The following is a 22,911-nucleotide window of genomic DNA, read 5'->3' on the forward strand; positions in this document are numbered from 1 at the left end:
AGCCCTTTAAGACCATATAAAGCAGGGCACGTCATTTTTTTGTTTATTCATTTTTGAGAGAGAGCGAGCGACAGAGACAGAGAGAGAGAGAGCGTGGGAAGGGCAGAGAGAGAGGGAGACAGAGGATCTGAAGCAGGCTTCAGCTGAAAGCTCGATACGGGGCTCGAACTCACGAAACGTGAGATCATGACCTGAGCCGAAGTCAGACGCTCAACCGACCGAACCACCCAGGCGCCCCAGCAGGACACGTTATTGTAGGAGTCCAAGGCAAGACCTTTCCCCCAAAGAGCCTCCCGGCCTTGATTAATGCACCGACAGAGGTGGGAAGCTGCCCGCTTGGCCAAATTCCCAATGCAAGCTTAGTCAACCAGTTCTAACACCCTTCGGGAGTGTTCTGTGGGCGGCCGCGCGTCCTACCGCACGTGAAGGCTCTTTGATCGTGGCTCTGTTCTTGGTTCTCGGCTCTCTCCTAGGAAGGAGGGCCTGAGAACTCTTCTGCTTCTCCTTTACCTCGGTTATCCAAGTCGGCTCCGAGATGCTATAATATTCCTGTCGACCAGGAGCCTTTCCTGAGAAAGGAAAGAAAGTAGTTACAACCGAAGTGAGGCAGGCAGCGTCTCGGGCCAGGCTGGGGCCGACCCACGATAACGTAACCACGTGGGATCCTCATTAATTGCCAGATGAAAATAAAACAGCTATCACACAGGAAAGGCCCCCTTCTTCTGTGCCATCCCCACAACTTGGCAAAGGCAGGAGCTCCTTGTGAAGATAAGAGGCTGTACCTCCACATTTGCACACTGTCCTCTCACCGGTCCCTTTCCCTCCCTTGTCCATCCCTCTTCCTGTCCCCAAGTCAGGGGAGGACAGTGGTTGCCAGGTGGGCTGCGAAAACTCCCCAGAGGCCAGGGGCTCAGGCTATTGATGTCATTCCTGTAACCCCAAGGGATACCTCATAGCCTTATGGTCCCTCACCCAAGTGGGTGGCTCCACGGGTGGGGTTATGGGCCTACTCAAGAGTATGTGGTGGCCAGTCTGAAGGTACAAAGGCTTTGAGAGAGACCAGTGCCCCAAAGACCACCTAGCTCAGGATTCTTAGGCATGTCAGGGGTGTGAAGAAGCTAAGGAACTATGAACATTCCCAGTGAATTAAGATTTCGGGCTGAGAGGCTGCCCATAGTGCTCTACTAATGAGTTGGCTTTGAAAATCCCCACGGTGTCGTGGGCGGAGCATAGGACGTGTGAAAGTATTTGGAGAAAAGTATACAATTCCACCTCAGGGTAAGGTGTACAGAGGGTCAGGGGAGACGGAATAAGGAGGTGGTCGTGTGTCCATCACAGAATGTGGACAGCTGTCCAGATGGCTGGATCTCCTCGGGAACGGGAAGATTCACAACTGACCATCTCCACGTCCATTCATCTAGAACGGGGCACCACCCTGCTCAGAAAATGCACCAAGACAGCCCCATCGGAGCATCAGCTCAGCCGGCCAGGCTAGAACAGACTTCCTCCCGTTCAAGGCTTTGATTTCTCGTGTTCCCCTCCACTCGGTACTTGCCCTCTGGAAAAAGAAAGTCTCACCTGGGACCTTGTAAGCGGGTTGATTCCCAGCTATGATTTCAGATTTGGGCCTGTCCTGTTGCTTCTCTGCAAACTCATATCCTGGGATGAGGTGCTCTGCGGTGCCCAGGAACCCATGGGAAGCGCTTCTTCTGATTCGCTTCCCTTTACATATAGGAAATGACTTTGGGCCCAGGGAGAGTGAAGAAAGCTTGGTCCGGTCATCTTGTGTCTCATCCTTGAACTTGTCAGAGGTAGGGATTTTTCTCACTCGAATCCCAAAGACGTTTTCAACATCAGCCTTGGTGGTGGACACACCTGAGTGGCTGTTATTTGGATCACTGCTCTTGACAACTTCCTTCTTAGGGTAAGTGACCCCGGAAGTGGATGTTTGGCTGGCGGGAGCAAAAGTGAACTTCACGGGTTTCGCAGCAGAAGCCAGGATACTCTTAATGAGGTCTTCAGAGCTGTGGCTACGCTTCTTGGTTCCGTGTGGAGAAGCCGGGCCTTTGGGTACGCACCGGCTGCTAGGATTGCTCCCAGAAATGGCTCCCTCAGCAGCAGCGCCCACGGAACCGGAAGGAACCTGTTGCTGATGTTCAGGGTCTGCAAAAGCCCAGAAGGAGGATCTGCGAGGCAGGGGCTCCTCAGAACAACTCCACCCCACAGGCACACTCGCTGAGCCTGTTGAGGAAACATGTGGTTGTGATTCAGGCCCCTTCTTGGCTTGGGAAGGGCCTCCAGAAGGCAGCTTGCCTTGAAAACTCTTCCTGTCTTCAAGAGCGCTCACAGAGACCAGGGAGCCATATTGCTGGTACTCAAGCTTCCCCAGTGCGTGGGAAAGGTATCTGGGAGGCGGCTGCTTTTTTGAACCACTCGACTTCGCAGGAGCGCTCTCCGAACGCGAGGAGACTTCTTTGGGGTCTTTGGGCCTCCCTGAGGACTGTAAAGGGCTTTTCCAAGGCAGCAGCTGTGAGGAAATGCCTCCCCCCATGTTGGCATTCTTCTGACCTGAGAAGACTTGGCACTGGGCCTCGGGCCTCATCGAAGGTTTGGAAGGTGGATTTGTAGATGGGGGATTCGTGTGAATTCCCCGCTCGGCCGCGGGGCTCTCTGAAAAGACTCGTTCTGCCATGTACTTCACAAATGACTGGGAAGGATATCTAGGAATCGGTGACTTCTTAGACGTGTTTCCTTCAAGGGCCTTGTTCTCTAGACGCAAGGACATTTCCTGGACTTTAGACCTGACCAAGACCTGGGTAGGATTCTTGGGAGGCAGTGGCTTCCCGGAGACGGCGCCCTTGGCAGCATTGCTCTCAAAATTTGAAGATATTTGCTGGACTTTGTGTCCCGCAAGGGACCTGGAAAACTGCCTGGGAGGCAGTGGTTCTGCAGAAGCCTCCTTCTTGGCGGCCACGCTCTCCGGCCCTGCAGAGACTGCTTGTTTCCCCACGGGTTTCATCGGGGACTGAGAAGACATTCTGGGGGGGGGCCGCGCCTTGGACCCACCCTTCTCGGCCACAGCGCCCTCCAGACCCGTGGAGGCCGCTTGCTTGGATTTACGGTTGCCCCAGGCCTGCAGAGCGCTTTTGGGAGGCTTTGACTCCACCGGAGTGCTCCGTGCTGCGGGAGCACTCGCTGAACCCGAGGAGGCTTTTTGCTCAACTCTGGGGCTCACCCAGGCCCGGGAGGTGTGTGGGGGAGGCATCTTCTCCTCGGGACCGCTGCCCTCAGAAGCACTCACCGAGTCGGGGGGGAGGGTCTGTGCCTGGAGTCTGGGCCTCCCCGAGGGCTGGAAAGGGCCTCCGCGAGGCAGCTCGGCAGATGTGCCCTCCTTGACCGCAGCGTTCTCTGAGATCTGCTGGCTTTGAGGATTCACCAGGGGCCGAGCAGAATGTCTGGGGAGCAGTGGCCCCCCAGAAGCGCGCCCCTCAGCTGCAGCGCTCTCCGGACTCACAGAGACCTGTCGCCGGACCAGAGGTTGCCTGGGGAACTGATGTTTGGGGACCAGCGGCTGCACAGAAGCGTCCTTCTCAACCACAGCACTTTCCGCACCGGGGGGGACTTGTTCCTCAACTACCGATCTCAGCAGGGCCCAGAAAGGATCCTTGGGCGGCAGCACTTGCTTCGAAACAGACACGTGCCCTGGACCTGGAGGGAATGCATCCCCCGCCGTGGGTTTCGGGGGAGGCTTAGAATGACATTTGAGGGCCGCGGAATTGACCCCTGGGGTCATGGCAATCTCTGGACTTTTGGAGACCGGTTGCCCAACTTTACGCCTCATCAGGTGCTTCAAAGAGGTCCTGGGAGGCAGCGGCTCCAGGGAGAGGCCCCAGTCCCTGGCAGTGCTCTCCAGACACGCAGAGGCTTGCTGCTCGGCCTTGGCGCCCGTCCCGGACTGGGGCAGCAGGTGCTCTGCAAAGCCGCCCCGCTGTGCCAAAGCCCTCACCGGGCCGGACGACACTTGCTGCTGAACAGCCGGCTTCGCGAAGGACTGAGGAAGCTGTTGGAGAGCGAGCCGCTGCATGGAAACATCCCGCTTAAGTACGCTCTTCAAAACTGAGGGGGTTCCTCCTTGGTCCTTGGGCTTCTCCTTCCAGGCCCGGGAAGGGTCAGCACTCTTGTACTTGTCAGCGTAACTGTGCCACTCGGTGGACACTTTGGGCTCCCCCAAGACCTTGGAAGCGGAGCTCCTGGGCTCCGTGAAGACTTCCTGGCCACGGTCGGGCTTCCCCGCCGACTGGAGAGAGCGCCCGGGACGCACCTGCTGCTCCGAGGTGTCTTCGTCCTCTGGAACAGTCTCGGAATCCAAGGAGGCCTCTTCAGCTTCGGGCTGCGCCACGGCCCAGGAAGGGGATCTAGAAGCCAGCTGCTGCCCGGGCCGGCTCGGTTCCACAGCTGAACTTCCTGGTTTGGGGAAGACTTTTTGGTCACCTTTGGGCTTCTCCTGCTGGGAAGCAGGCCTGGGAGGCACCTGCTCAGAACCAGCCCCCACCTCTGAAGAACTCTCGGAATCAGAGGACTCTTCTTCAGCTTGGAACTTCACCACGGCCGGGGAAAGGCTCCTGAGAGGCGGCGTCTCCACAGAAACGCCTCTCTTTGCCAAAGCACTTGGCGGAGCCGAAATACCAGCTGTGAAGGCCGGGAGACGCTTTCCAGGGGGCTTTTCTCTGCAGACAGTTGGAGTATCTTGACCTGACTCCATTTTCAGCTGGATACCTTGCAGATCGGAGCTGCAGGCTTCTTCCCTCCCCGACTGGGTGCGAGAAGGATCCTTAAACGCTTCGGCCTCGGTTGCCGCTGACGAGAGAGAAGCCATGGCTTCTGGTCTGTTGGCTCCCGGGGCCCCGTCCTCATGGCATGTTGATGGGTCACCAACCGTGGACCCTTCCACGTCTTCGGGTACAGACTGGGCTCCTGCTGCGGTTCCAGCTTTAAAATCCATCCCAGTATTTCTCTTTCCCAGGCCATCTGTGTCCGAAAGTCCCTCCTGAGGAGTCACGCTTTTGGCCGGTGGAGTTGTGGACTGCTCCAGAGAGAGGTCCGCAGACAAGACAGAAAACTGTTTGAAGGTTCTTCCTCTGAGCCCACACTCACTCATTCCTATAGCACCGGGACCTCTCCTTGCACATTGCCTTCCAAACGCCGTCGTCGACAGGTAGCCCTGAGTGCCAGCAGCATCTGGGTTTGCGGTCTGCTCTGCTGTCTTCTCATCCGGAGTTTCGGTTTTCTTGCTCTGCTCCAGGCTCGAGGCACCTGTACCAAAGAGGACACAAGGAAAAGAAAACCATATGGGCCTTTGACTTCCTAAAATAAGACAATTCTGCCCCGGCCCCATGGGTACCTATGTACCACTGAATTCCTCAGGCTAAAAGACGAAGCTATTCAGAAGAAAGGGAGCCCCTTGGTCACCGTCAGCCTCTGCAGCTGGAAATTTTGACATCAAAGTGAAATCCCAGTTTTGCGAACTGGTTACAACGTTGGCTCGTCAACATCAAATCAGTAGTCTGGTCCACCAGGAGGCGTGAGACACAATAAAAGGCAATGTTTTTGGTAAGATTTAAAAAAAAACTGTTTATTTATTTTTGAGAGAGGGCGTGCAAGGGGGGGAGGGGCAGAGATGGGGGAGGCTGGGGACACAGGACCCGAAGCAGCCTCAACGCTGACAGCAGAGAGCCCGATGTGGGGACTCAAACCCACGAACCGTGAGATCACGACCTGAGCCCGAAGTCAAGAGCTAGACGCTTAACTGACTGAGCCACCCGGGTTTGAACCCGTAACAAGCATTACCCTTTAGGAAACTGACTGGGGCCGGGCAAAGGGGAATTTCACTTTCTGATTAGTATTTAGATTTTTTACTTAATTCTAATTTTCATATCGTGTGCAGATGTCGCTTTAATTTTTAGCAAGGTGCCAACAGGGGGTCATCTGGGAGGTAGGATTGCGGCCCCCTTTTCTTTTGCTTTTTACTCTCTTGTATTAAATCAATCTGATGTCATGCACATGCAAAGCAATTCTTGGAAAGCCTGAACATGAGGGACATACATGTTTGAACAATAGGGACAACTATTAAAAATAAATATGAGGGGCACCCGGGTGGCTCAGTCGGTTAAGCGTCCAACTTCGGCGGCTTGGGATTCTGTGTCTCCCTCTCTCTCTGCCCCTCCCCCACTCGTGCTCTGTCGCTCTCTGTTTCTCTCTCTCTCTCTCTCCAAAATAAATAAACATTAAAACAATTTTAAACGTTAAAAAACTTAAGCAATAAGAAATAGGAGAAAAAGATTAAGAAAGAAGTAAATTTAATTTTCATCACATTTTCTTATTCTCCTCCTCTTCCCTCCTCCTCCTCCTTCTCCTCCTCCTCCTCCTTCTTCCTGAAGATGAGTTTTGTGAATTTTCATGGGGAAATGTGTCTAGGGATCTCCTGTCTTTGAACCCACACGGGGAAATCCTTTGTGGCAAAAATATACCTGTTCAACTTAATTGTGGAGCTAGAATTTTGTTGTATCGAGTACTGCTTGAAATTAGGCTGCCATCGGCAGCAACCAACGTCCCCATCCACCCACCCACCCACCCACACACACACACAGATTTTCACCCCAGTGGTATTTGTTATTTGGGGGATTTGGTAGGTGCCGGCTGTCAAGGACACCTATCCACAGCTGCCCAGATCTCTGGCTGGAAACGCATTTAGACAAAATAGAGATCCGGGTATAATCTTTTACCTTAATCCCCCACAAGGGGCAATTGTATTAGCCGGGCAGTTTCAATGGAGGAACCTGGACCCCGTTGGTGTGCACCTGAACTTGAACGCTCTCCGAGGACCGGAGGCAGCAGGCCTAGCTGAATCTCACTCCACAGCTCCTATCACCTAGCCTTGTGCCATAAAGCTCCTAATACGCGTTTCTGAATGAGGGTAAGGATGTGCCAACCTGCACTGTCGTTTTTCGGCTTCTTTTGGACAGCTTCTTGGGATGTCGTTGTACTCTTCTCTTCTTGAGACACCAGCGGAACGCCTGGCTTCCCCTGTTTTGGCTCCACCTAAAAGAGGGAAAGAAAGCGCTTGAACCCGACTGAAGGGTTTCCCACCCACCCTTGCGTGGTTGCCAAAGAAGGTAACATCAGGGGGAAAAAAAAGTCCTTGATATCCAAATGGCTCAGCTGGGAGCATAACGACACCATTAACCATAGAAATCATGTCCAATGGCACTCATCCTCCGCTGATCCTTTTCCCTGTTGGAGGTGATCATTTTACCTATTGGAAGCGAGTCACGCGAATTCGAAGTTTCTGACCCCTGAGCGATGTGCTGCAGGGAACCTTCTAAAACTAACCCCGGGAGCCGCCGAACCACGCTACCAGGCCGTCAGTCTGCAGCCGTGGTTGTTGGGCCGGATGGCAACCAGCTTCTTGGCGACGCTGGCATTCCCAAATGCGTCGCACCCGACCTGGGAGCCAAATTCAAAGCCCGTTCGGCTTCTTTTCAGGGAATTTAGTGAAAGCACGAATCAGGCCTCTCCAGCTCCAAGGAAGCAAAGAGGATCGGAGGTTTGCTGGGAAAGAAGAGAGAACACGACCAAGGGTTCAGCCCTTATGCGGAAAGGCTTGGGCTTGGTTTAACATAAACCGGGTTTACAGATGATTACAGCGCAGCTTTGGAAATGTCAGAGGAGCAGCGTGCCGAGCGGTGACCGAAATTTGCTCCGTGCGAGCCTTTATGGACGTACCTCTGATCTATTACTGATACCGATGCTGATCTGATGTATCAAGTGTGTTACCGTTGACGCCCTCACTCGAAGTGCCTGTGCAGACAGACTCAGGTCAAAGTAATCTATTGGTGAGTGAATGAGGTGAGATAGACCCGGGCTCAAGTCTCTGCTCCATTATTTACTCACCGTGTGACCTCGGCCAGTTATTCTTGAAATCTCTGTGTCCACGTCTGTCTCTAAATCTCTACACCCACATCTATAAGCCAGGGGGTGAGGAGAAAAGCCAAGAGATTCCAGAGCAAGGAGCAGGTGGCAGCAGCCTCTGTGTCATAAATGATCCCGGACCCTTTCGTATTCGCCCACGAGTCAGGGAGAGTCGCACGGAAGAAGACGGGCTGACCTTCTTAGAGACCGATGCCCAGGCGTTTTCTTAATTAGGTCATGCAGAAGGAAGGGAGTCAGAGGTTCACGCTAACTCTCCCTCGGCCACCACCCCCCCCCCATCTCCTAGGTTTGTGGTGAGGTGTCCAGGCGACGATGCACGTAAATAGGGTTTAGTGCACAGGGATGAGTCCCCTTCTGCTCGACAACCAAGGAGATCCTCTCAGGGCCACCAGAGGGCCCCCCGGACCTGCTGTCCTGCCACCTCTTCTTTCAACCCACAGTTTGTTCTCTTTCTGAAGCTAAATTGAGGTGTCCAAGCTGAGCTCTCTCTCTGCCCCTCCCCCACTTGTGCTCTCTCAAAACTAAAGAAATGTTGCAAAAATGATAATTGAAAGAAACCTGATCTGGGCTACGGTTGAATGCCCTCTACAAAGAAAGGCTGAGTGAATTCCCAGCAGTTTCTGGGGTTTAGGTCACTGTGTCCGCTTTCTTCAGTCCCTCTTATGGAAGTTCCGCACGCGGGTTCGCTCCCCTCTCGGGGGTGGGGCGGGGTGTCGAGTTTGGGACAGTGCCCTTGACTTTACCATCCCTCCTCGGGGTATGGATCCCCCAAATCATACCACTCCCCCAAGAGCAGTTTGTGAAGGTTGGAACCCATTCTTTTATGATATGAGGGTTTCTGTCCCAGGCCTCTTGAAGGACTCACAGTCGTTTGAATGTCCTTCTTCTGCTTTTGCTTTCGGGGATTTAAAGCCATCTTGTGTCAAACGGCTGAAGAATCCCAACAGGCCTTCGGGGAGGCTGGGGTGCTAAAACCAATGGGCAGCTGAGCGCCGCTGGGAGAGGTTATCATGGTAAATGTGGTCAAGGACTGTGAGTGGACGGGTCCAGGTGAGGGCTCAAAGGAGCTCTGGAGAGAGTGGGAGAAAAGAAACGAGGCAGCTCCGCGTGCCGGAAATTGTTCCGGCTGACGACTTCCCAAAGAAGAAATCTCTCCTGATTTCTTTACTTGTCCCTTTCCCTCCGGCAATATTCACGCTTCTGGTCAACGGGCTCACTTCTGTTGCTTCCCTCGTAGGGGAGGGCAAGAAACCTGAAGTTCAGGGGGCTCCCCTGCTTAGAAAGGATGCGGGGGCTCCCCTCTGCCCTCAGAGAGGAACTCAGCCACTTCTTGGAGCTTACAAGGTCAGAGGATTTGTATTTTCTCTCATCCCCTACCCCCCCGTTTCGTAGCAGGAGGGGCTGACTGGGGTGAGAGGCCCAGTCTGTGTCAATAAAACCCAATAGGGTTCTGGGGTTTCTCCATAGGAGGGGGCGAGGGCGCGGAGGGGAGAAAATCAGGGTGGAAAAGGGGCTTGTCTTTTGCCTAAACAGCACGCTGCCTTGATTGACATTTACTGTTCCAGAATGAGGAAGCAGGACCCTGAGGAACTGAGCGTCCTCACCCGCGATGAGGTGGGATGGATCCTGTCACCTTTGCCTCGTTATGGCTGGCTTCCCCCTATTGCCAAACCATCCGGGCCTGGGATCCCAGTCGAGCTCCTCTGTAGAGGTTTCAAAATAGCCTTCTCTGGGCTTCCCGCCGTCGCCTTTGCTACACCTCAAAGGCACAGCCCAGAGCACCTCCCGCTCCTGAGAAACTCCAAATATCTGTGTTTAGGAGAGCCCCTCCGAAAGCCAGGTGATGAGCCATCTCTTCCCTCGACACCAGTGGCAGGTGATCGGGTTCCGCGGGTGGACGGAATTTCCATTTCTGTGGACTCGCTGGCTCTTTCCAACCTGGCTTGTCACCGCACCCGGGGCCCCTCTGGTATCTGCAGCTTTCACATCTCTTCACATGTCCCCACCTCTGCTGTGTGTTGGTCCGGTGATACCCTACGGGGCTCCAGATACGGTCCTCGTATGGCCTGTGACCCCAGTGCCTGGGGACAGAACAGTGCTAACGGGTCGGGCCAACGCTCTGCCCAGGTCACTATTCCGTTTCCGGTTCTAGGCAAGGCGGAAGGAACGCTAGCTTTTGGAGGGTCGATCGCGCAAGATTAGGAGGGGTCCTGGGCCTTTCTTAACTTCTTTATTCGTGAAGTCATGGGACACCTCTTCCTGGTGGTGCGTATTTGCCTGCGTTATCTACAGGAACAACACGTGTTATTGCTGGGCACGCTGTTCCTGCACGTTCCGGTGGCTTGCCTCTCTCACTTCCTTTAGGTCTTGATACAAAAGCCACCTTCTCAGTGACAGACACCTTCCCTGGCTAACCTATTTAAAATTTTAGCCACCCGGGGGGTTCAGTCGCTTAAGCATCCGACTTCGGCTCAGGTCATGATCTCCCGGTTCGTGGGTTCGAGCCCCGCGTCGGGCTCTGTGCTGACAGCTCGGAGCCTGGAGCCTGCTTCCCATTCTGCGTCTCCCTCTCTCTCTGCCCCTCTCCCCCGCTCTGAAAAATAACTAAACGTTAAAAACAGAAAGTCTCCATACGTGTGAGCAGCTGTTGCTGTTTGGGGCGCTGGTTGTATAAATTTAGAGAGCTGCTAGAGTCCACATGGTTTGGTGAAAAAGTGGGGTGGATTTAGGCAGGAATCCCGCGTTTGAATCAGCTTCGGTTGGCTCTGTAGTCTTGGCCAAGTCATTTCACCTCTCTGAACCTCTTTGGGTTGGTTTGTTTGTTTCCACCTAAAACGGGAATAATAGTACCTTCCCTATCTACCTTACTGAGTTACTGAGACAATCAAATGCACCTATATATGCAAAATCACTTTGTAAGCTACAAATTTCCATGCAACAGCGGCGGGGCTGGGGGCATTACGCCCTCCTTTGATGTGTCAGGGGATTTAAAAAAATATATCACTGGGCTTCAAAAACCTATCTATAAATACTAATGGTGAATTATGGAATAGGCCATCAGGGGTAAAGCAAAAGACGCGGTAAGGAGGCAGTCCTGCCGGACTCTAAATTAACTCTTCATTAGCCTATACGATGTTAGGACTGGCAGCGGCTTAACCCCCACCATGTTCAATAGCAACATTCACCCTGCAGTGGAACTAAAGCCCAGGTGCTTGATCAGCTCGGACCGTAAGCACCTAAGTACTTGATACACCCCTTTCCCAAGAGCGAAAAGCGATTGGGTTGTGTATGCATGGCTTCTCTTTCGCACGCTTATTTTTCCCCATGAAAAGCAATATTGAAGAAGAAAGATCTTCTATGGGCTCATCAGGGAATACAGATGAACATGAGCCAGGTTGGGAGAGTGGCGGGGGGTCAGGGAAGTGCTAAGCAGGAAGATCCTCTGGTCCAAGGCGGGGGCTAAAGATGGCCGGCGGGGTGGATGAGTCAGGCCCTGTTAGGTCAGACCGTCTGGGCTTGTGTCCCTCTGTGTGGTAAGAGCCGACGTCAAGCAGAGTCACCACGGCTCACTATGTCACTGTGTCGCCTGCGCTCTGCAAAGATATCTGTTCATCCCCATTGCCAGTCTCGCCTCTACTCAAAGGACACAAGCCACTGAACCAGGACAGAGGGCTGTGAGGCCGAAAGAGGAAGACCACTCAGGGGAGTTTCGCTAACCACAACTGAAAGGGACAAAACGCTCAACTCTTCACCCAAGGAAACGTGGAAGACACAGGCTGAGGCAGCGAGGCCTCAGGCAATCCTTCCTGTTCAGCCCCCGGGAGGGGGCGGGGTGGAAGGAAAAAGTGAGCCTGGAGTAAAAGGTCGGCGGTGTCCTTTGAAAAACCTCTCTTTATCATTACTTTTTGCCATTTTAATTATGAGTCCTGGTGTCCTTGAAGGGTAATGTGTTTCCCCCCTGGTACCAGTAGGAGGCAGCAGCTTGGAGAAGAAAATGAAACAGGGAACTTGAACTTGGAAAGACTCCTTGGAGATGGAGTCCTCTTTTCGTCTGACTTTCCTATTTGGAGGATTCGGTTTTGCGCCGAGCTCCTTAGTCGATCCTCAGTGAGAAGGCGGTAGGAGTTGGGTTGGTGGGGAGGCCTCCAGGGATAGACTGCTTGGGGGTCATAATTTATGGGAAGCTTAGAGAAGCCTCCGGGCCAGCATATCTGGTTGGGATGGTGATTCCAGCGATTTCTTGGGATGACGCGGTTGCCACCACCTGTCCCCCTTGTGTTCACCACGGTGAACTAATGAACCAAGAAACATGGCAGAAACAGCCAAGAAACTCTCATGCCTGGGGGTGATAGGAGGTTGACTAGACCACCAAAGATTAGACTTTCTGTCTGCCAGCCCAACGCTTAACGTACTGCAAGCAACCTGACTGAATTCTTGAATTTACTAATAGGAAGTTCATGACACTCCAGCGGGACGAATGTTTAGACTGGTGCTTGGAAATGTTGACTATAAATAATTTAACTCTGTTCACTAGCCTATAAAATGCATAGTTAGCCTACTCAAATTCACAGCAAGAGAAAACTCTGTATCTTAAAATGTCAAAGCTAGCAAAAGGAAGTAAATAATAAAGATTAAGGCAGAGACAGTGAAATGGGGAATAGAAAAAACAATAGAGAAAGTCAATGAAACCAAAAGTTGGTTCTTTGAAGAGTAAAACAAAATCGACGAATCTTTAGGAAGATTTACTAAGACAAAAAGACCGAAGACACAAATCCCTAGAAGTAGAAATGAAAAGGGAAAATTACTATGGACTTTACAGAAATAAAAGGAATTATAAGACAATACTACACATAATTGTATGTCAACAAATTAGATTACCTAGATGAAAGAGATAAATTCCTAGACACATCCAAAGTATCAAAATTGACTCAAGAAGAAATAGAAAATCTGAATTGACCGATAACGAGTAAAGATACTGAATCAGTAATCAAAACTTCCCAACAATAACAAAAAAGACCAGGACCAGATGGCCTCACCGATAAATTTTACCAAACTGTTAAATAGTTAACACCAATCCTTAACAAATATTTCAAAAAAAAAAATCGAAGAGGAAACACTTCCTGATTCTACGAGGCCACCACTATCATGATTCCAAAGCCAAATAAAGGTATCATGAGAAAAGAATACTTTAGACCTATGTCCCTCGTAAATACACACGCAAAAATACTAGCAAACAAGGTCCAACAGCATATTAAGGCAATTGTATAGCACGGCAATCAATTGCAAGGAGGTTTCATATGAAAATCACTCAATGTAATAATATACCATATTAATAGAATGAAGGAAAAAAAAACTACACGATCATTTCAATTGATGTAGAAAAGCACTGTTAACAGGCGTGCCCGGGGTGGCTCAGTGGGTCAAGCATCTGACTTTGGCTCAGGTCATGATCTCATAGTTTGTGAGTTTGAGCCCCATATCAGGCTCTCTGCTGTCAGCACAGAGTTTGCTTCAGATCCTCTGCCCCCCCCACCCCTCCCCTGCACTCTGTCTCTCTCTCTCAAAAATGAATAAACATTTAAAAAAAAAAGAAAGAAAAGCATTTGACAAAATCCCATACTTGTTCATACTAAAAACACCTAACAAACTAGGGATAGAAAGCTTATATGAAAAATCCATAGCTGATATCATACTCAGTGGTGAAAAACTGAAATCTTTCCCCCTAAGATCAGGAATAAGAAAAGGATGTTTGCTTTTGCCACTTTTATTTGTTCTACTGGAAGTTCTAGCCAATTAGGCAAGGAAGAGAAACAAAAAGCATGCAAACTGGAAAGGAAGAAGTAAAACTATCTCCATTTATAAATGGCATGATCTTATACATAGAAAATTATGTATCTACAGATATATATATACATATACATATGAATGGAGACATATATATACATATACATATATATATATGTCTCCATTCATCTGCAGTTAACTGATTTCCAACAAGGGCGCCAAGAACATTAAATGGAAGAAATAAGTTTTTTCAACAAACAGTGCTGGGACAACTGGATGGTCACATGCAAGCCATGACAACACTGTATGTTAACTAACTTGAATTAAAAAAAAAAATGAAGTTAGACCCTATCTCACCCCATATATAAATATGAACTAAAAACGGATCAAAGACCTAAATATAAGAGCTAAAACTCTTTGAAGAAAACATAGGGGTAAATCTTCATGATCGTAAGTTGGGCAATGGCGTCTTAGATATGACACCAAAAACACAAGTATCAAAAGAAAAAATATCAATAAATTTGACTTCGTCAAAATTAAATTTTTTAAAATTTTTATTCTTTTGATAGAATTAGAAGACAACTCACAGAATAGGGGGGGAACGTTTGCAAACCATAGATCTGAAGAGGGTCTAGTATCCAGAATATATAAAGAATTCGTAACTCAACAACAAAAAAACAACGCATTAAATAAAAAATGGGCAAAGGTCTTAAATAGACATGTCTCCAAAGAAGGTATACAAATGGCCAATAAGCACAAGAAAAGATGGTTAACATCATTAGTCACTAGTGAAATACAAATCAAAACCACAATGAGATACATACACTTCACAGCCACTAGAATGACTTTTTTTTAAAAAATGGAAAATGACAAATGTTGACCGGCATGTGAAGATACCGGAACCCTTAAACATAGCTGGTGGGAACGTAAAGTGGTGTAGCTGCTTAAAAAAAACAGTTCGGCGCCTCCTCAAAAGGTTAAATACAGAATTACCGTATGATCCAGCAATTTCACTGCTAGGTATACACCCAAAAGAGCTGAAAACATATGCTCAAACACAAACTTGTATATGAACGTTCATAGCAGCACTATTCATGATAGCCAATAGGTAGATAGGACCCAAATATCCATCAGTGGATGAAGAGCTAAACAAAATGTGGTATATCCATACAATGGAGTATTATTTAGCCATAGAAACAACTGGAGTACTATATACACTTATATGATAGGCAAATCCAGAGACAGAAATCAGACTGGTGGTTGCCAGGGGCTGAGAGGAAAGAGGAATGAATGATGAATGACTGCTTAATAAGTATGGGGGAATCAAAACCATTCGGGACCTAGATAGGAGTGATGGTTGTGAATTAATGGCACTGAACTGTATGCTTTAACGTGATACATTTTTTTGAAGTTTATTTATATATTTTGGGGGGGGCATGGAAGGGGCAGAGAGAAAGGGAGAGAAAGACTGGCAAGCAGGCTCTGCGCTGTCAGCACAGAGCCTGTCGTGGGGCTGGAACCCACGAACCATGAGGTCATGATCTGAGCCAAAACCAAGAGCCAGACGCTTAACTGACTGAGCCACCCAGGCGCCCCTAACATGATAAATTTTATGCTGTGTGTATTTTATGACAATAAAAGTTATCTAATTCAATCCTTCCACCAATTCAGACTAATTTATCTGATTTAGCAGTATTCTGCTGAAAATACTTATAGTCATAGTCTAAATCCATTCGCTGGTGAGGAACCATATCCACCTACCATTTGCCTATGCTTTAATTTTGTTCCTAACTTGACTGGGGTTTTGTTGTTGTTGTTGTTGTTGTTGACATATTTAACTGAAGGCTGCTTCCCTCCATTGGATCTTTTAACATCAAAACAGTTTTGTGCTGACTGGTCAATTATCTTCATTATAAATTACCTTCCTGTTTACTTTTTAGTTCCCAACGTTAATTGTTCTAAATGCTACTTCGCTTTAAAAGTCCTAGGGCACCTGGGTGGCTCAGTGGGTTAAGCACCCGACTCGATTTCGGCTCAGCTTATGATCTCATGGTTCGTGGGCTCGAGTCCCACATTGGGCTCTGCACTGACAGTGTGGAACCTGAATGGGATTCTCTCTCTCCCTCTCTCTCTGCCCCTCCCCTGCTAGTGTTCTCTCTCTCTCAAAATAAATAAATAAACATTAAATATACATACATATATATATGTATATGTATATTTAAAAGTCCTTTCAAGTTCACTAACAACCAATTAAATTAACCACTCATTAGTTTGAGAACAGAAGTATTGATATGGGTACAATCTACTAATTTCCCAGTTGTTGATGGATATGACTTCATTGACAAACCCAGATGCATAAAATGCACATACATGATCTCTCATGTGTCAAATGACTTTTCACATGGGTGTGCGTCTACCAAACAATACTACATGCCCTAACCCTTGAGATTCTGCCATTCAAAAACACAGAGCCTTTACTCCCATAAAAATCTCCATTGCTGGGGCACCTGGGTGGCGCAGTCGGTTAAGCGTCCGACTTCAGCCAGGTCACGATCTCGCGGTCCGTGAGTTCGAGCCCCGCGTCAGGCTCTGGGCTGATGGCTCAGAGCCTGGAGCCTGTTTCCGATTCTGTGTCTCCCTCTCTCTCTGCCCCTCCCCCGTTCATGCTCTGTCTCTCTCTGTCCCAAAAATAAATAAACGTTGAAAAAAAAAATTAAAAAAAAAAAATCTCCATTGTTTTCTTCCCAAAATAACTGAAAACCTCGGCAAACTATTCTTGTTTTCTGAAATACTGTCTTCTGTTGCTCATCAACTAAAGTGCTGATGATTTGGTTTGTAGACTGGGCAGAAAACCACCATGCAAGTCAAAAGTAAAAAATGGCCGCTCCTTCCCCAAACGTCCCCCTAGTGCTCAACTCCAGCGGAAGAGAGTGCAAGCAGACATCACGCCTCCGACCTGTGCCCCACAACCAAACCAAGCCCTAGGAGGGGGCTAACACTCACCTTCTTCACTGTCAAGATCTGCTCTGAAACGTCCTTTGGTGAGCTCTCAGGTGACTCCTCATCAACAGAGATTTCCTCCAAGTCCTTAGAGATTGTGTCAGAACGGATAAGAGGTGGGCTGATGCTTCGTTGGCGTGGCAGCAGTGATGGGCTCTGTTAAGGAGGAGAATAGAAGGAAAAGTTAAAACCTGTGCGCTTTCTTCCAAATTACTGATGTCCTCTTGTTGCTTGATGGCGGAAGGGCTAAGAACGCAAAGTGAGAAAACAAGCCAAGAAAAGAATCTCCCACCTCCCTGGCTTCGGTTCTTATACCTATGCAAGCCGAAGCCCGAGAGTTTTGGTTTGCCCTCTGGGTTGCTGCACACTTCTGCCAATCCCCAAACAAAGACAGAAACTTCAAATTGTTTGATCAAAATGAAAATTCTGGGCTGCAGGGCTGGTTCCATATCCACAAATCAATCAACATGATACGTCACATTAATAAAAGAAAGGATAAGAACCACATGATTCTCTCAAGAGATGCAGAGAAAGCATTTGACGAAATACAGCATCCTTTCTTGATAAAAACCCTCAAGAAAGTAGGGATAGAAGGATCCTACCTCGAGATCATAAAAGCCATATATGAACAACCCACTGTTAATATCATCTTCAATGGGGAAAAACTGACAACTTTCCCCCGAAGGTCAGGAACAAGACAGGGATGTCCACTCTCAGCACTGCTGTTCAACATAGTGTTGAAAGCAATCAGACAACAAAAAGAAATAAAAGGCATTCAAATCAGCAAGGAAGAAGTCGAAACTTTCACTCTGCACAGAGGACATGATACTCTTTGTGGAAAACCCAAAAGACTCCACCAAAAAACTGCTAGAGCTGATACATGAATTCAGTAAAGTCGCAGGATATAAAATCAATGTACAGAAACCTGTGGCATTTCTAGACACCAATAATGAAGCAGCAGAAAAAGAAATTGAGGAATCAAGCCCATTTACAATTGCACCAAAAACCATAAAATACCTAGGAATAAACTTAACCAAACAGCAAAAGATCCATACACTGAAAACCACAGAAAGCTTATGAAAGAAATTAAAGAAGACACAAAAAATGGAAAAACATTCCATGCTCATGGATTGGAAGAACAAATATTGTTAAAATGTCGATAACTACCCAAAGCAATCCACGTATTCAATGCAATCCTTATCAAAATAATGCCAGAATTCTTCACAGAGAGAGAACAAACAATTCTAAAGTTTATATGGAACTAGAAAAGACCCTGAATAGCCACAGTAACGTTTCAGGAGAAACCAGAGCTGAAGGCATCACAATTCCGGACCTCAAGCTGTATTACAAAGCCATAATCATCAAGACAGTATGGTACTGGCACACACAGATCAATGGAACAGAATAGGGAACCCAGAAATGGACCCACAAACACATGGCCAACTAATCTTTGACAAAGCAGGAAAGAATACCCAATGGAAAAAAGACAGTCTCTTCAGCAAATGGTGTTGGGAAAACTGGACAGCTACATGCAGAAGAATGAACCTGGACCACTTTCTTACACTATACACAAAATAAATTCAAAATGGATGAAAGACCTAAACGTGAGACAGGAAGCCATCAAAATCCTACAGGAGAAAACAGGCAACAACTTCTTTCACCTCAGCCACAGCAACTTCTTACTAGACATGTCTGTGGAGGCGAGGGAAACAAAAGCAAAAATGAACTATTGGGACCTCATCAAGATAAAGAGCTTCTGCACAGCGAAGGAAACAATCCACAAAACTAAAAGGCAACCGCCAGAATGGGAGAAGATATTTGCAAATGACATATCTGATAAAGGGTTTGGCTGGTATCCAAAATCTATAAAGAACTTATCAAACTCAACATCCAAAAAACAAATAATCCAGTGAAGAAATGGGCAAAAGACATGAACAGACACTTGTCCAAAGATCTGACATCCAGATGGCAAAGAGACACATGAAAAGATGCTCCACATCACTCATCATCAGGGAAATACAAATCAAGACCACAGTGAGGTACCACCTGTCACGTGTCATAATGGCTAACACTAAAAACTCAAGAAACAATAGATGTTGGCGAGGATGTAGACAAAGGGGGATGCTGTTGCACTGCTGGTGGGGATGCAAACTGGTGCGGCCACTCTGGAAAACAGTTATGGAGGTTCCTCAAAAAATTAAAACTAGAACTACCCTACAACCCAGCAATTCCACTATTAGGTATTTATCAAAAAATGCTGATTCAAAGGGGTACACGCACCCCAATGTTTATAGCAGCGCTATCAACAATAGACAAATTATGGAAAGAGCCCAAATATCTATCTACTGACAGATAACGAATATGTGGTATATATATACACAACAGAATATCACTCGATCAAAAAGAATGAAATCTTGCCACCTGCAACAACGTGGATGGAACCAGAGTGTATGATGCTAAGCGAAATAAGTCAGTCAGAGAAAGACAAATACAGTATGATTTCCCTCCTATGTGAAATTTATGAAACAAAACAGACGAACATAGGGGAAAGAAAGGACAAATAAGACCAAAAGAGAGAGAGAGAGCAAACCATAAGACACTCTTAAATATAGAGAACAAACTGGGGGTTACTAGAGGGTAGGTGGGTGGGGGGATGGGCTCAATGGGTGATGGGCATCAAGGAGGACACTTGTTGGGATGAGCCCTGGGTGTCCTATGTAAGTGATGAATCACTAAATTCTACTCCCCCGCCCCCCCAAAAAAGGGTCAGCCACTTAATTCACTGAGCCACCCAGGTGCCCCAACAATGCATGATTATTAATGAAGGTCTGGAAACGACTAAAATGTAAAGGGAAAAAACAATCCAATCCTGCAGGCACTGTAACATTTTGACATATTTCAGGTCATCTAGCTTGTAAAATTCCCCATTCAAAGAATCTTGGCTGGTTCTTAACTTTAATCATTATAAAATACTGCATCCTGTTTTACTAAAAAAAAAAAAAACCACAAACCCACCCAGAATTAATGGTGTTCTCTCTCTACTGATGCTAACTATAAATCTTCTTTGAGTCCCATCTTTGTTTTGATTTTGGCCCTATCTTTGGCAGTCCAGTTCTTGCTGAGGTGAGTTTGGGGGTTAGGACCTAGGCTTGGCATCCAAACTACGAGCCTTGCTCCTATCATTCCGGGAATTGTCTGGATCAGATCTTGGCTGTGTCGATTGTTTATCTGAATCCTGTCAAGACTGATTTTTCTAGACTTATTAGAAAATCTGCAGAACCAGCCCCGAGCAGAACAGCTTTACTAGTTTTCCCAAGGGAATGAAATGGGTCATTTGAGTTCTCCTTGGGCTTCAGCAGACTCACTGAGTTGATTCTAACTTGAAGCTCATGGTACACTTGAATCTGAGGCACTGGTCCCTGCCACGGTCATTTTGACGTGAATCAGAATCCCCGGTTTTATCTTTAATACTGGCTAAGCGTCCACAGCGTGCCGTGCCCCGATCTGAGCATTGGGCCTGTAACAATGAACAAAAGTTTTGCTGTCATGGAGCGGACGTGCTTCTTTCTGTCATAGGCTCTGCTGCTGTTCAGGACAGATGGACTTCAAACTCTCAAAGCCAAAGAAAGGGGGCCCCGATGAGGATTTTTCCAACGTTCTGCCCCTGGGGTACTCCTGGCCAGTGTCTAAGGTGACCCCTCATTCCTACCAGGCCCTACTGGGAGCTCCTGAGATGAAATCTCAAGAGATTCACCATCCCCGAGCCCAATTCTAATAATAATAACTACAATGACAACTAACTTTTACGGAGGCCTCTACGTTGCTTTCGTCTCGATTATTTCCTTCCTTTTGCTAGCTTTGGGTTTAGTCTGTTCTTCTCTTCCCAGTTCCTTCGGGTGGCGAGTTAGGTTATTGATTTGAGCTCTTTCTCCCGGACAGGGAGGAAGTGCTCTCCAGAGGTGGATTTCATTTGAACCTTGCAACAATTCCTTGAGGCATCTGCTCTTGTGGTCCCCATTTTACAGATGGGGAAAAGCAGGTCTGAGAGATGATATGACTGGCCCTAATTCTCGTGGCGGCACAGCAGGCAACTGAAAGGCCTGCTTGCCTTTATAGCCCATGTTCTTAACCCCTGTGGACTCCTATCTCCTAACTATTAGGGGCAGGAAAGGGATGTCCCATACTCAAGTGCAGGGAGTTTAATTTTTTTTTTAATTTTTTTAATGTTTATTTAATTTTGAGACAGAGAGAGACAGAGCATGAACGGGGGAGGGTCAGAGAGAGGGAGACACAGAATCCGAAACAGGCTCCAGGCTCTGAGCTGTCAGCCCAGAGCCCGACTCGGGGCTCGAACTCACACACCGTGGGATCATGACCTGAGCCGAGGTTGGTCGCTTAACCGACCGAGCCACCCCGGCGCCCCAGTCTTGGTATTTCTGACAGAACTGTATACTGGGAGTTCATCTCCCACAATCTCCCAGGTGATCTGAATGCCACTTAATCCATGACGAATCCTGTCCCTTCAAGGGACCCAGCCATTGGCCAATTCCGTAGTTGCGTTGCTTCTATGCAGCACTGGGTGTCAGGACCCTCAACCGAATGCTGTCAACCACCCTGTCATGTAGGGTTGTCACCTTGGCGCCTAAGGGAAGTCTCCCGTGCAGAGGTCAAACTGGCGGTTGATGGTTCGGGTTCTGTTAATACGCTACCCTGTCTTCAGCCCTGTTTCCCAGAAGAAGGACTAAGGGACTAGGCCAAAGACGTGAGGAGGGGGCCCAAACCAGCCATTCCGGCAAACTTGCCTTTGAGCTATTGCAGCTTTCCCTCCCGGCTTCATTGTGAGAGGAAATGCCTCTAGAAGCCTTACCTTTAATCCCCCCCCCCATCTCTGCCATAAGGGTCTCTCTGTTGCTGGGACTAAGAGAAGAGGCCTCCAGGAAACAGGGCTCCCCTTTCTGAACTGGAGAGCTAACCGTGTAGCACTTGGTCACGGATAGAGTAAAACCTTGCTTTGTGAGCATGATTCGTTCTGGTCAGGCGATCAGCCCAAGATCATGGAGTCTGTCTGACTCAGCCAACCGTAGTCGGAACAATCCCACTCCATTACCTCAGCGATGTCGGATCCCCCGGCCCAAAGTGCACTTCTGGGTACATATGGGAGCATAGGTCCAAACGTAACTCCAAAGTTACGATGCAGACTACTAGTCCCGGTTCTAGGCAGAGTTCTGGAAACATAAGGTCTCTGTAGAAGAAAGCAAAAAACACAGCGGTCGGACTGCCTGCACAGTGACAGTGGGACGCGACCCTAATATACTCGGAGCATTCTTGGGGTGTGTCCGGAGAAGTGAACGTGGTAATGCCCGGCCACACTGCGTGCTGGGCGCTAGGGAAGCACATCATGCATTTACACGTTCTCCATTCTTTACAATAGCCCTGCGGGGTAGAATCAGCTCGAGAAGCAAGCCCAAAGTCCCCCCGTGCTTGTTTTTTGGCAGAGCAGGACTAGGGAACGGAAGAGGAGCAGCCGAATTAGGCACTGAGGCTTGAGTTCACTATTACCTGCAGAGATCTGCCTCTCTGGAGCTCTGGAGAGGGGTAGATTTTTTTTGCAGGCTCAGGATCCATCATGAAGATGCTGTCATGGGACAGGGCTTTGCTCCCCATGTTGCTCTTGGCCCTGAACGGGAAGAAAAGGGTCTTGTAAAAGCAGCCCAAGGGCCACAGGAAGTGAAGATACGTGTATATGCATAGAATGATACGTATACCACAGACACCTCAGAAAGAGGGCACATGTGCTGCCATAGAAAGTGTTCCACGAGGGGTGCCTGGGTGGCTCAGTCGGTTAAGCGTCCGGCTTCGGCTCAGGTCACCATCTCGCGGTCCGTGAGTTCGAGCCCTGCGTCGGGCTCTGTGCTGACGGCTCGGAACCCGGAGCCTGCTTCAGATTCTGTGTCTCCCTCTCTCTCTGCCCCTCCCCAGCTCACACTCTGTCTCTCTCTCTCTCTCAAAAATAAATAAACGTTGAAAAAAAATTTTTTTTAAAGAAAGTGTTCCACGAGACAGTAAGTGAAAAAATAAAGGATAGTATGGTCCCATTTAATACATATGCCTGTATTACATACATACATAGTTCATGAT

At 48.4% G+C, this 22,911-nt stretch overlaps 1 protein-coding gene across 1 annotated transcript in view; it reads right to left on the reverse strand.

Moving 5' to 3' along the window:
• The window catches only part of KIAA1210 (KIAA1210 ortholog), a 37,418-nt gene that overhangs the window by 3,111 nt on the left and 11,396 nt on the right, over window positions 1-22,911 (reverse strand). The window contains exons 4-10 of the mRNA XM_047081799.1: window positions 22,333-22,450; window positions 21,881-22,015; window positions 16,777-16,929; window positions 6,990-7,098; window positions 1,579-5,313; window positions 511-569; window positions 418-462 (exon numbers count right to left, since the gene is read on the reverse strand). Of these exons, the coding sequence (XP_046937755.1) occupies window positions 418-462; window positions 511-569; window positions 1,579-5,313; window positions 6,990-7,098; window positions 16,777-16,929; window positions 21,881-22,015; window positions 22,333-22,450 (4,354 nt within the window). The remainder of the gene's footprint in view (window positions 1-417; window positions 463-510; window positions 570-1,578; window positions 5,314-6,989; window positions 7,099-16,776; window positions 16,930-21,880; window positions 22,016-22,332; window positions 22,451-22,911) is intronic.

This window comes from Lynx rufus, unplaced genomic scaffold (assembly GCF_022079265.1).
Source record: "Lynx rufus isolate CCGP_SWC_20201006 ecotype Redwood Valley unplaced genomic scaffold, mLynRuf1.p SCAF_19, whole genome shotgun sequence".
NCBI lineage: Eukaryota > Metazoa > Chordata > Mammalia > Carnivora > Felidae > Lynx > Lynx rufus.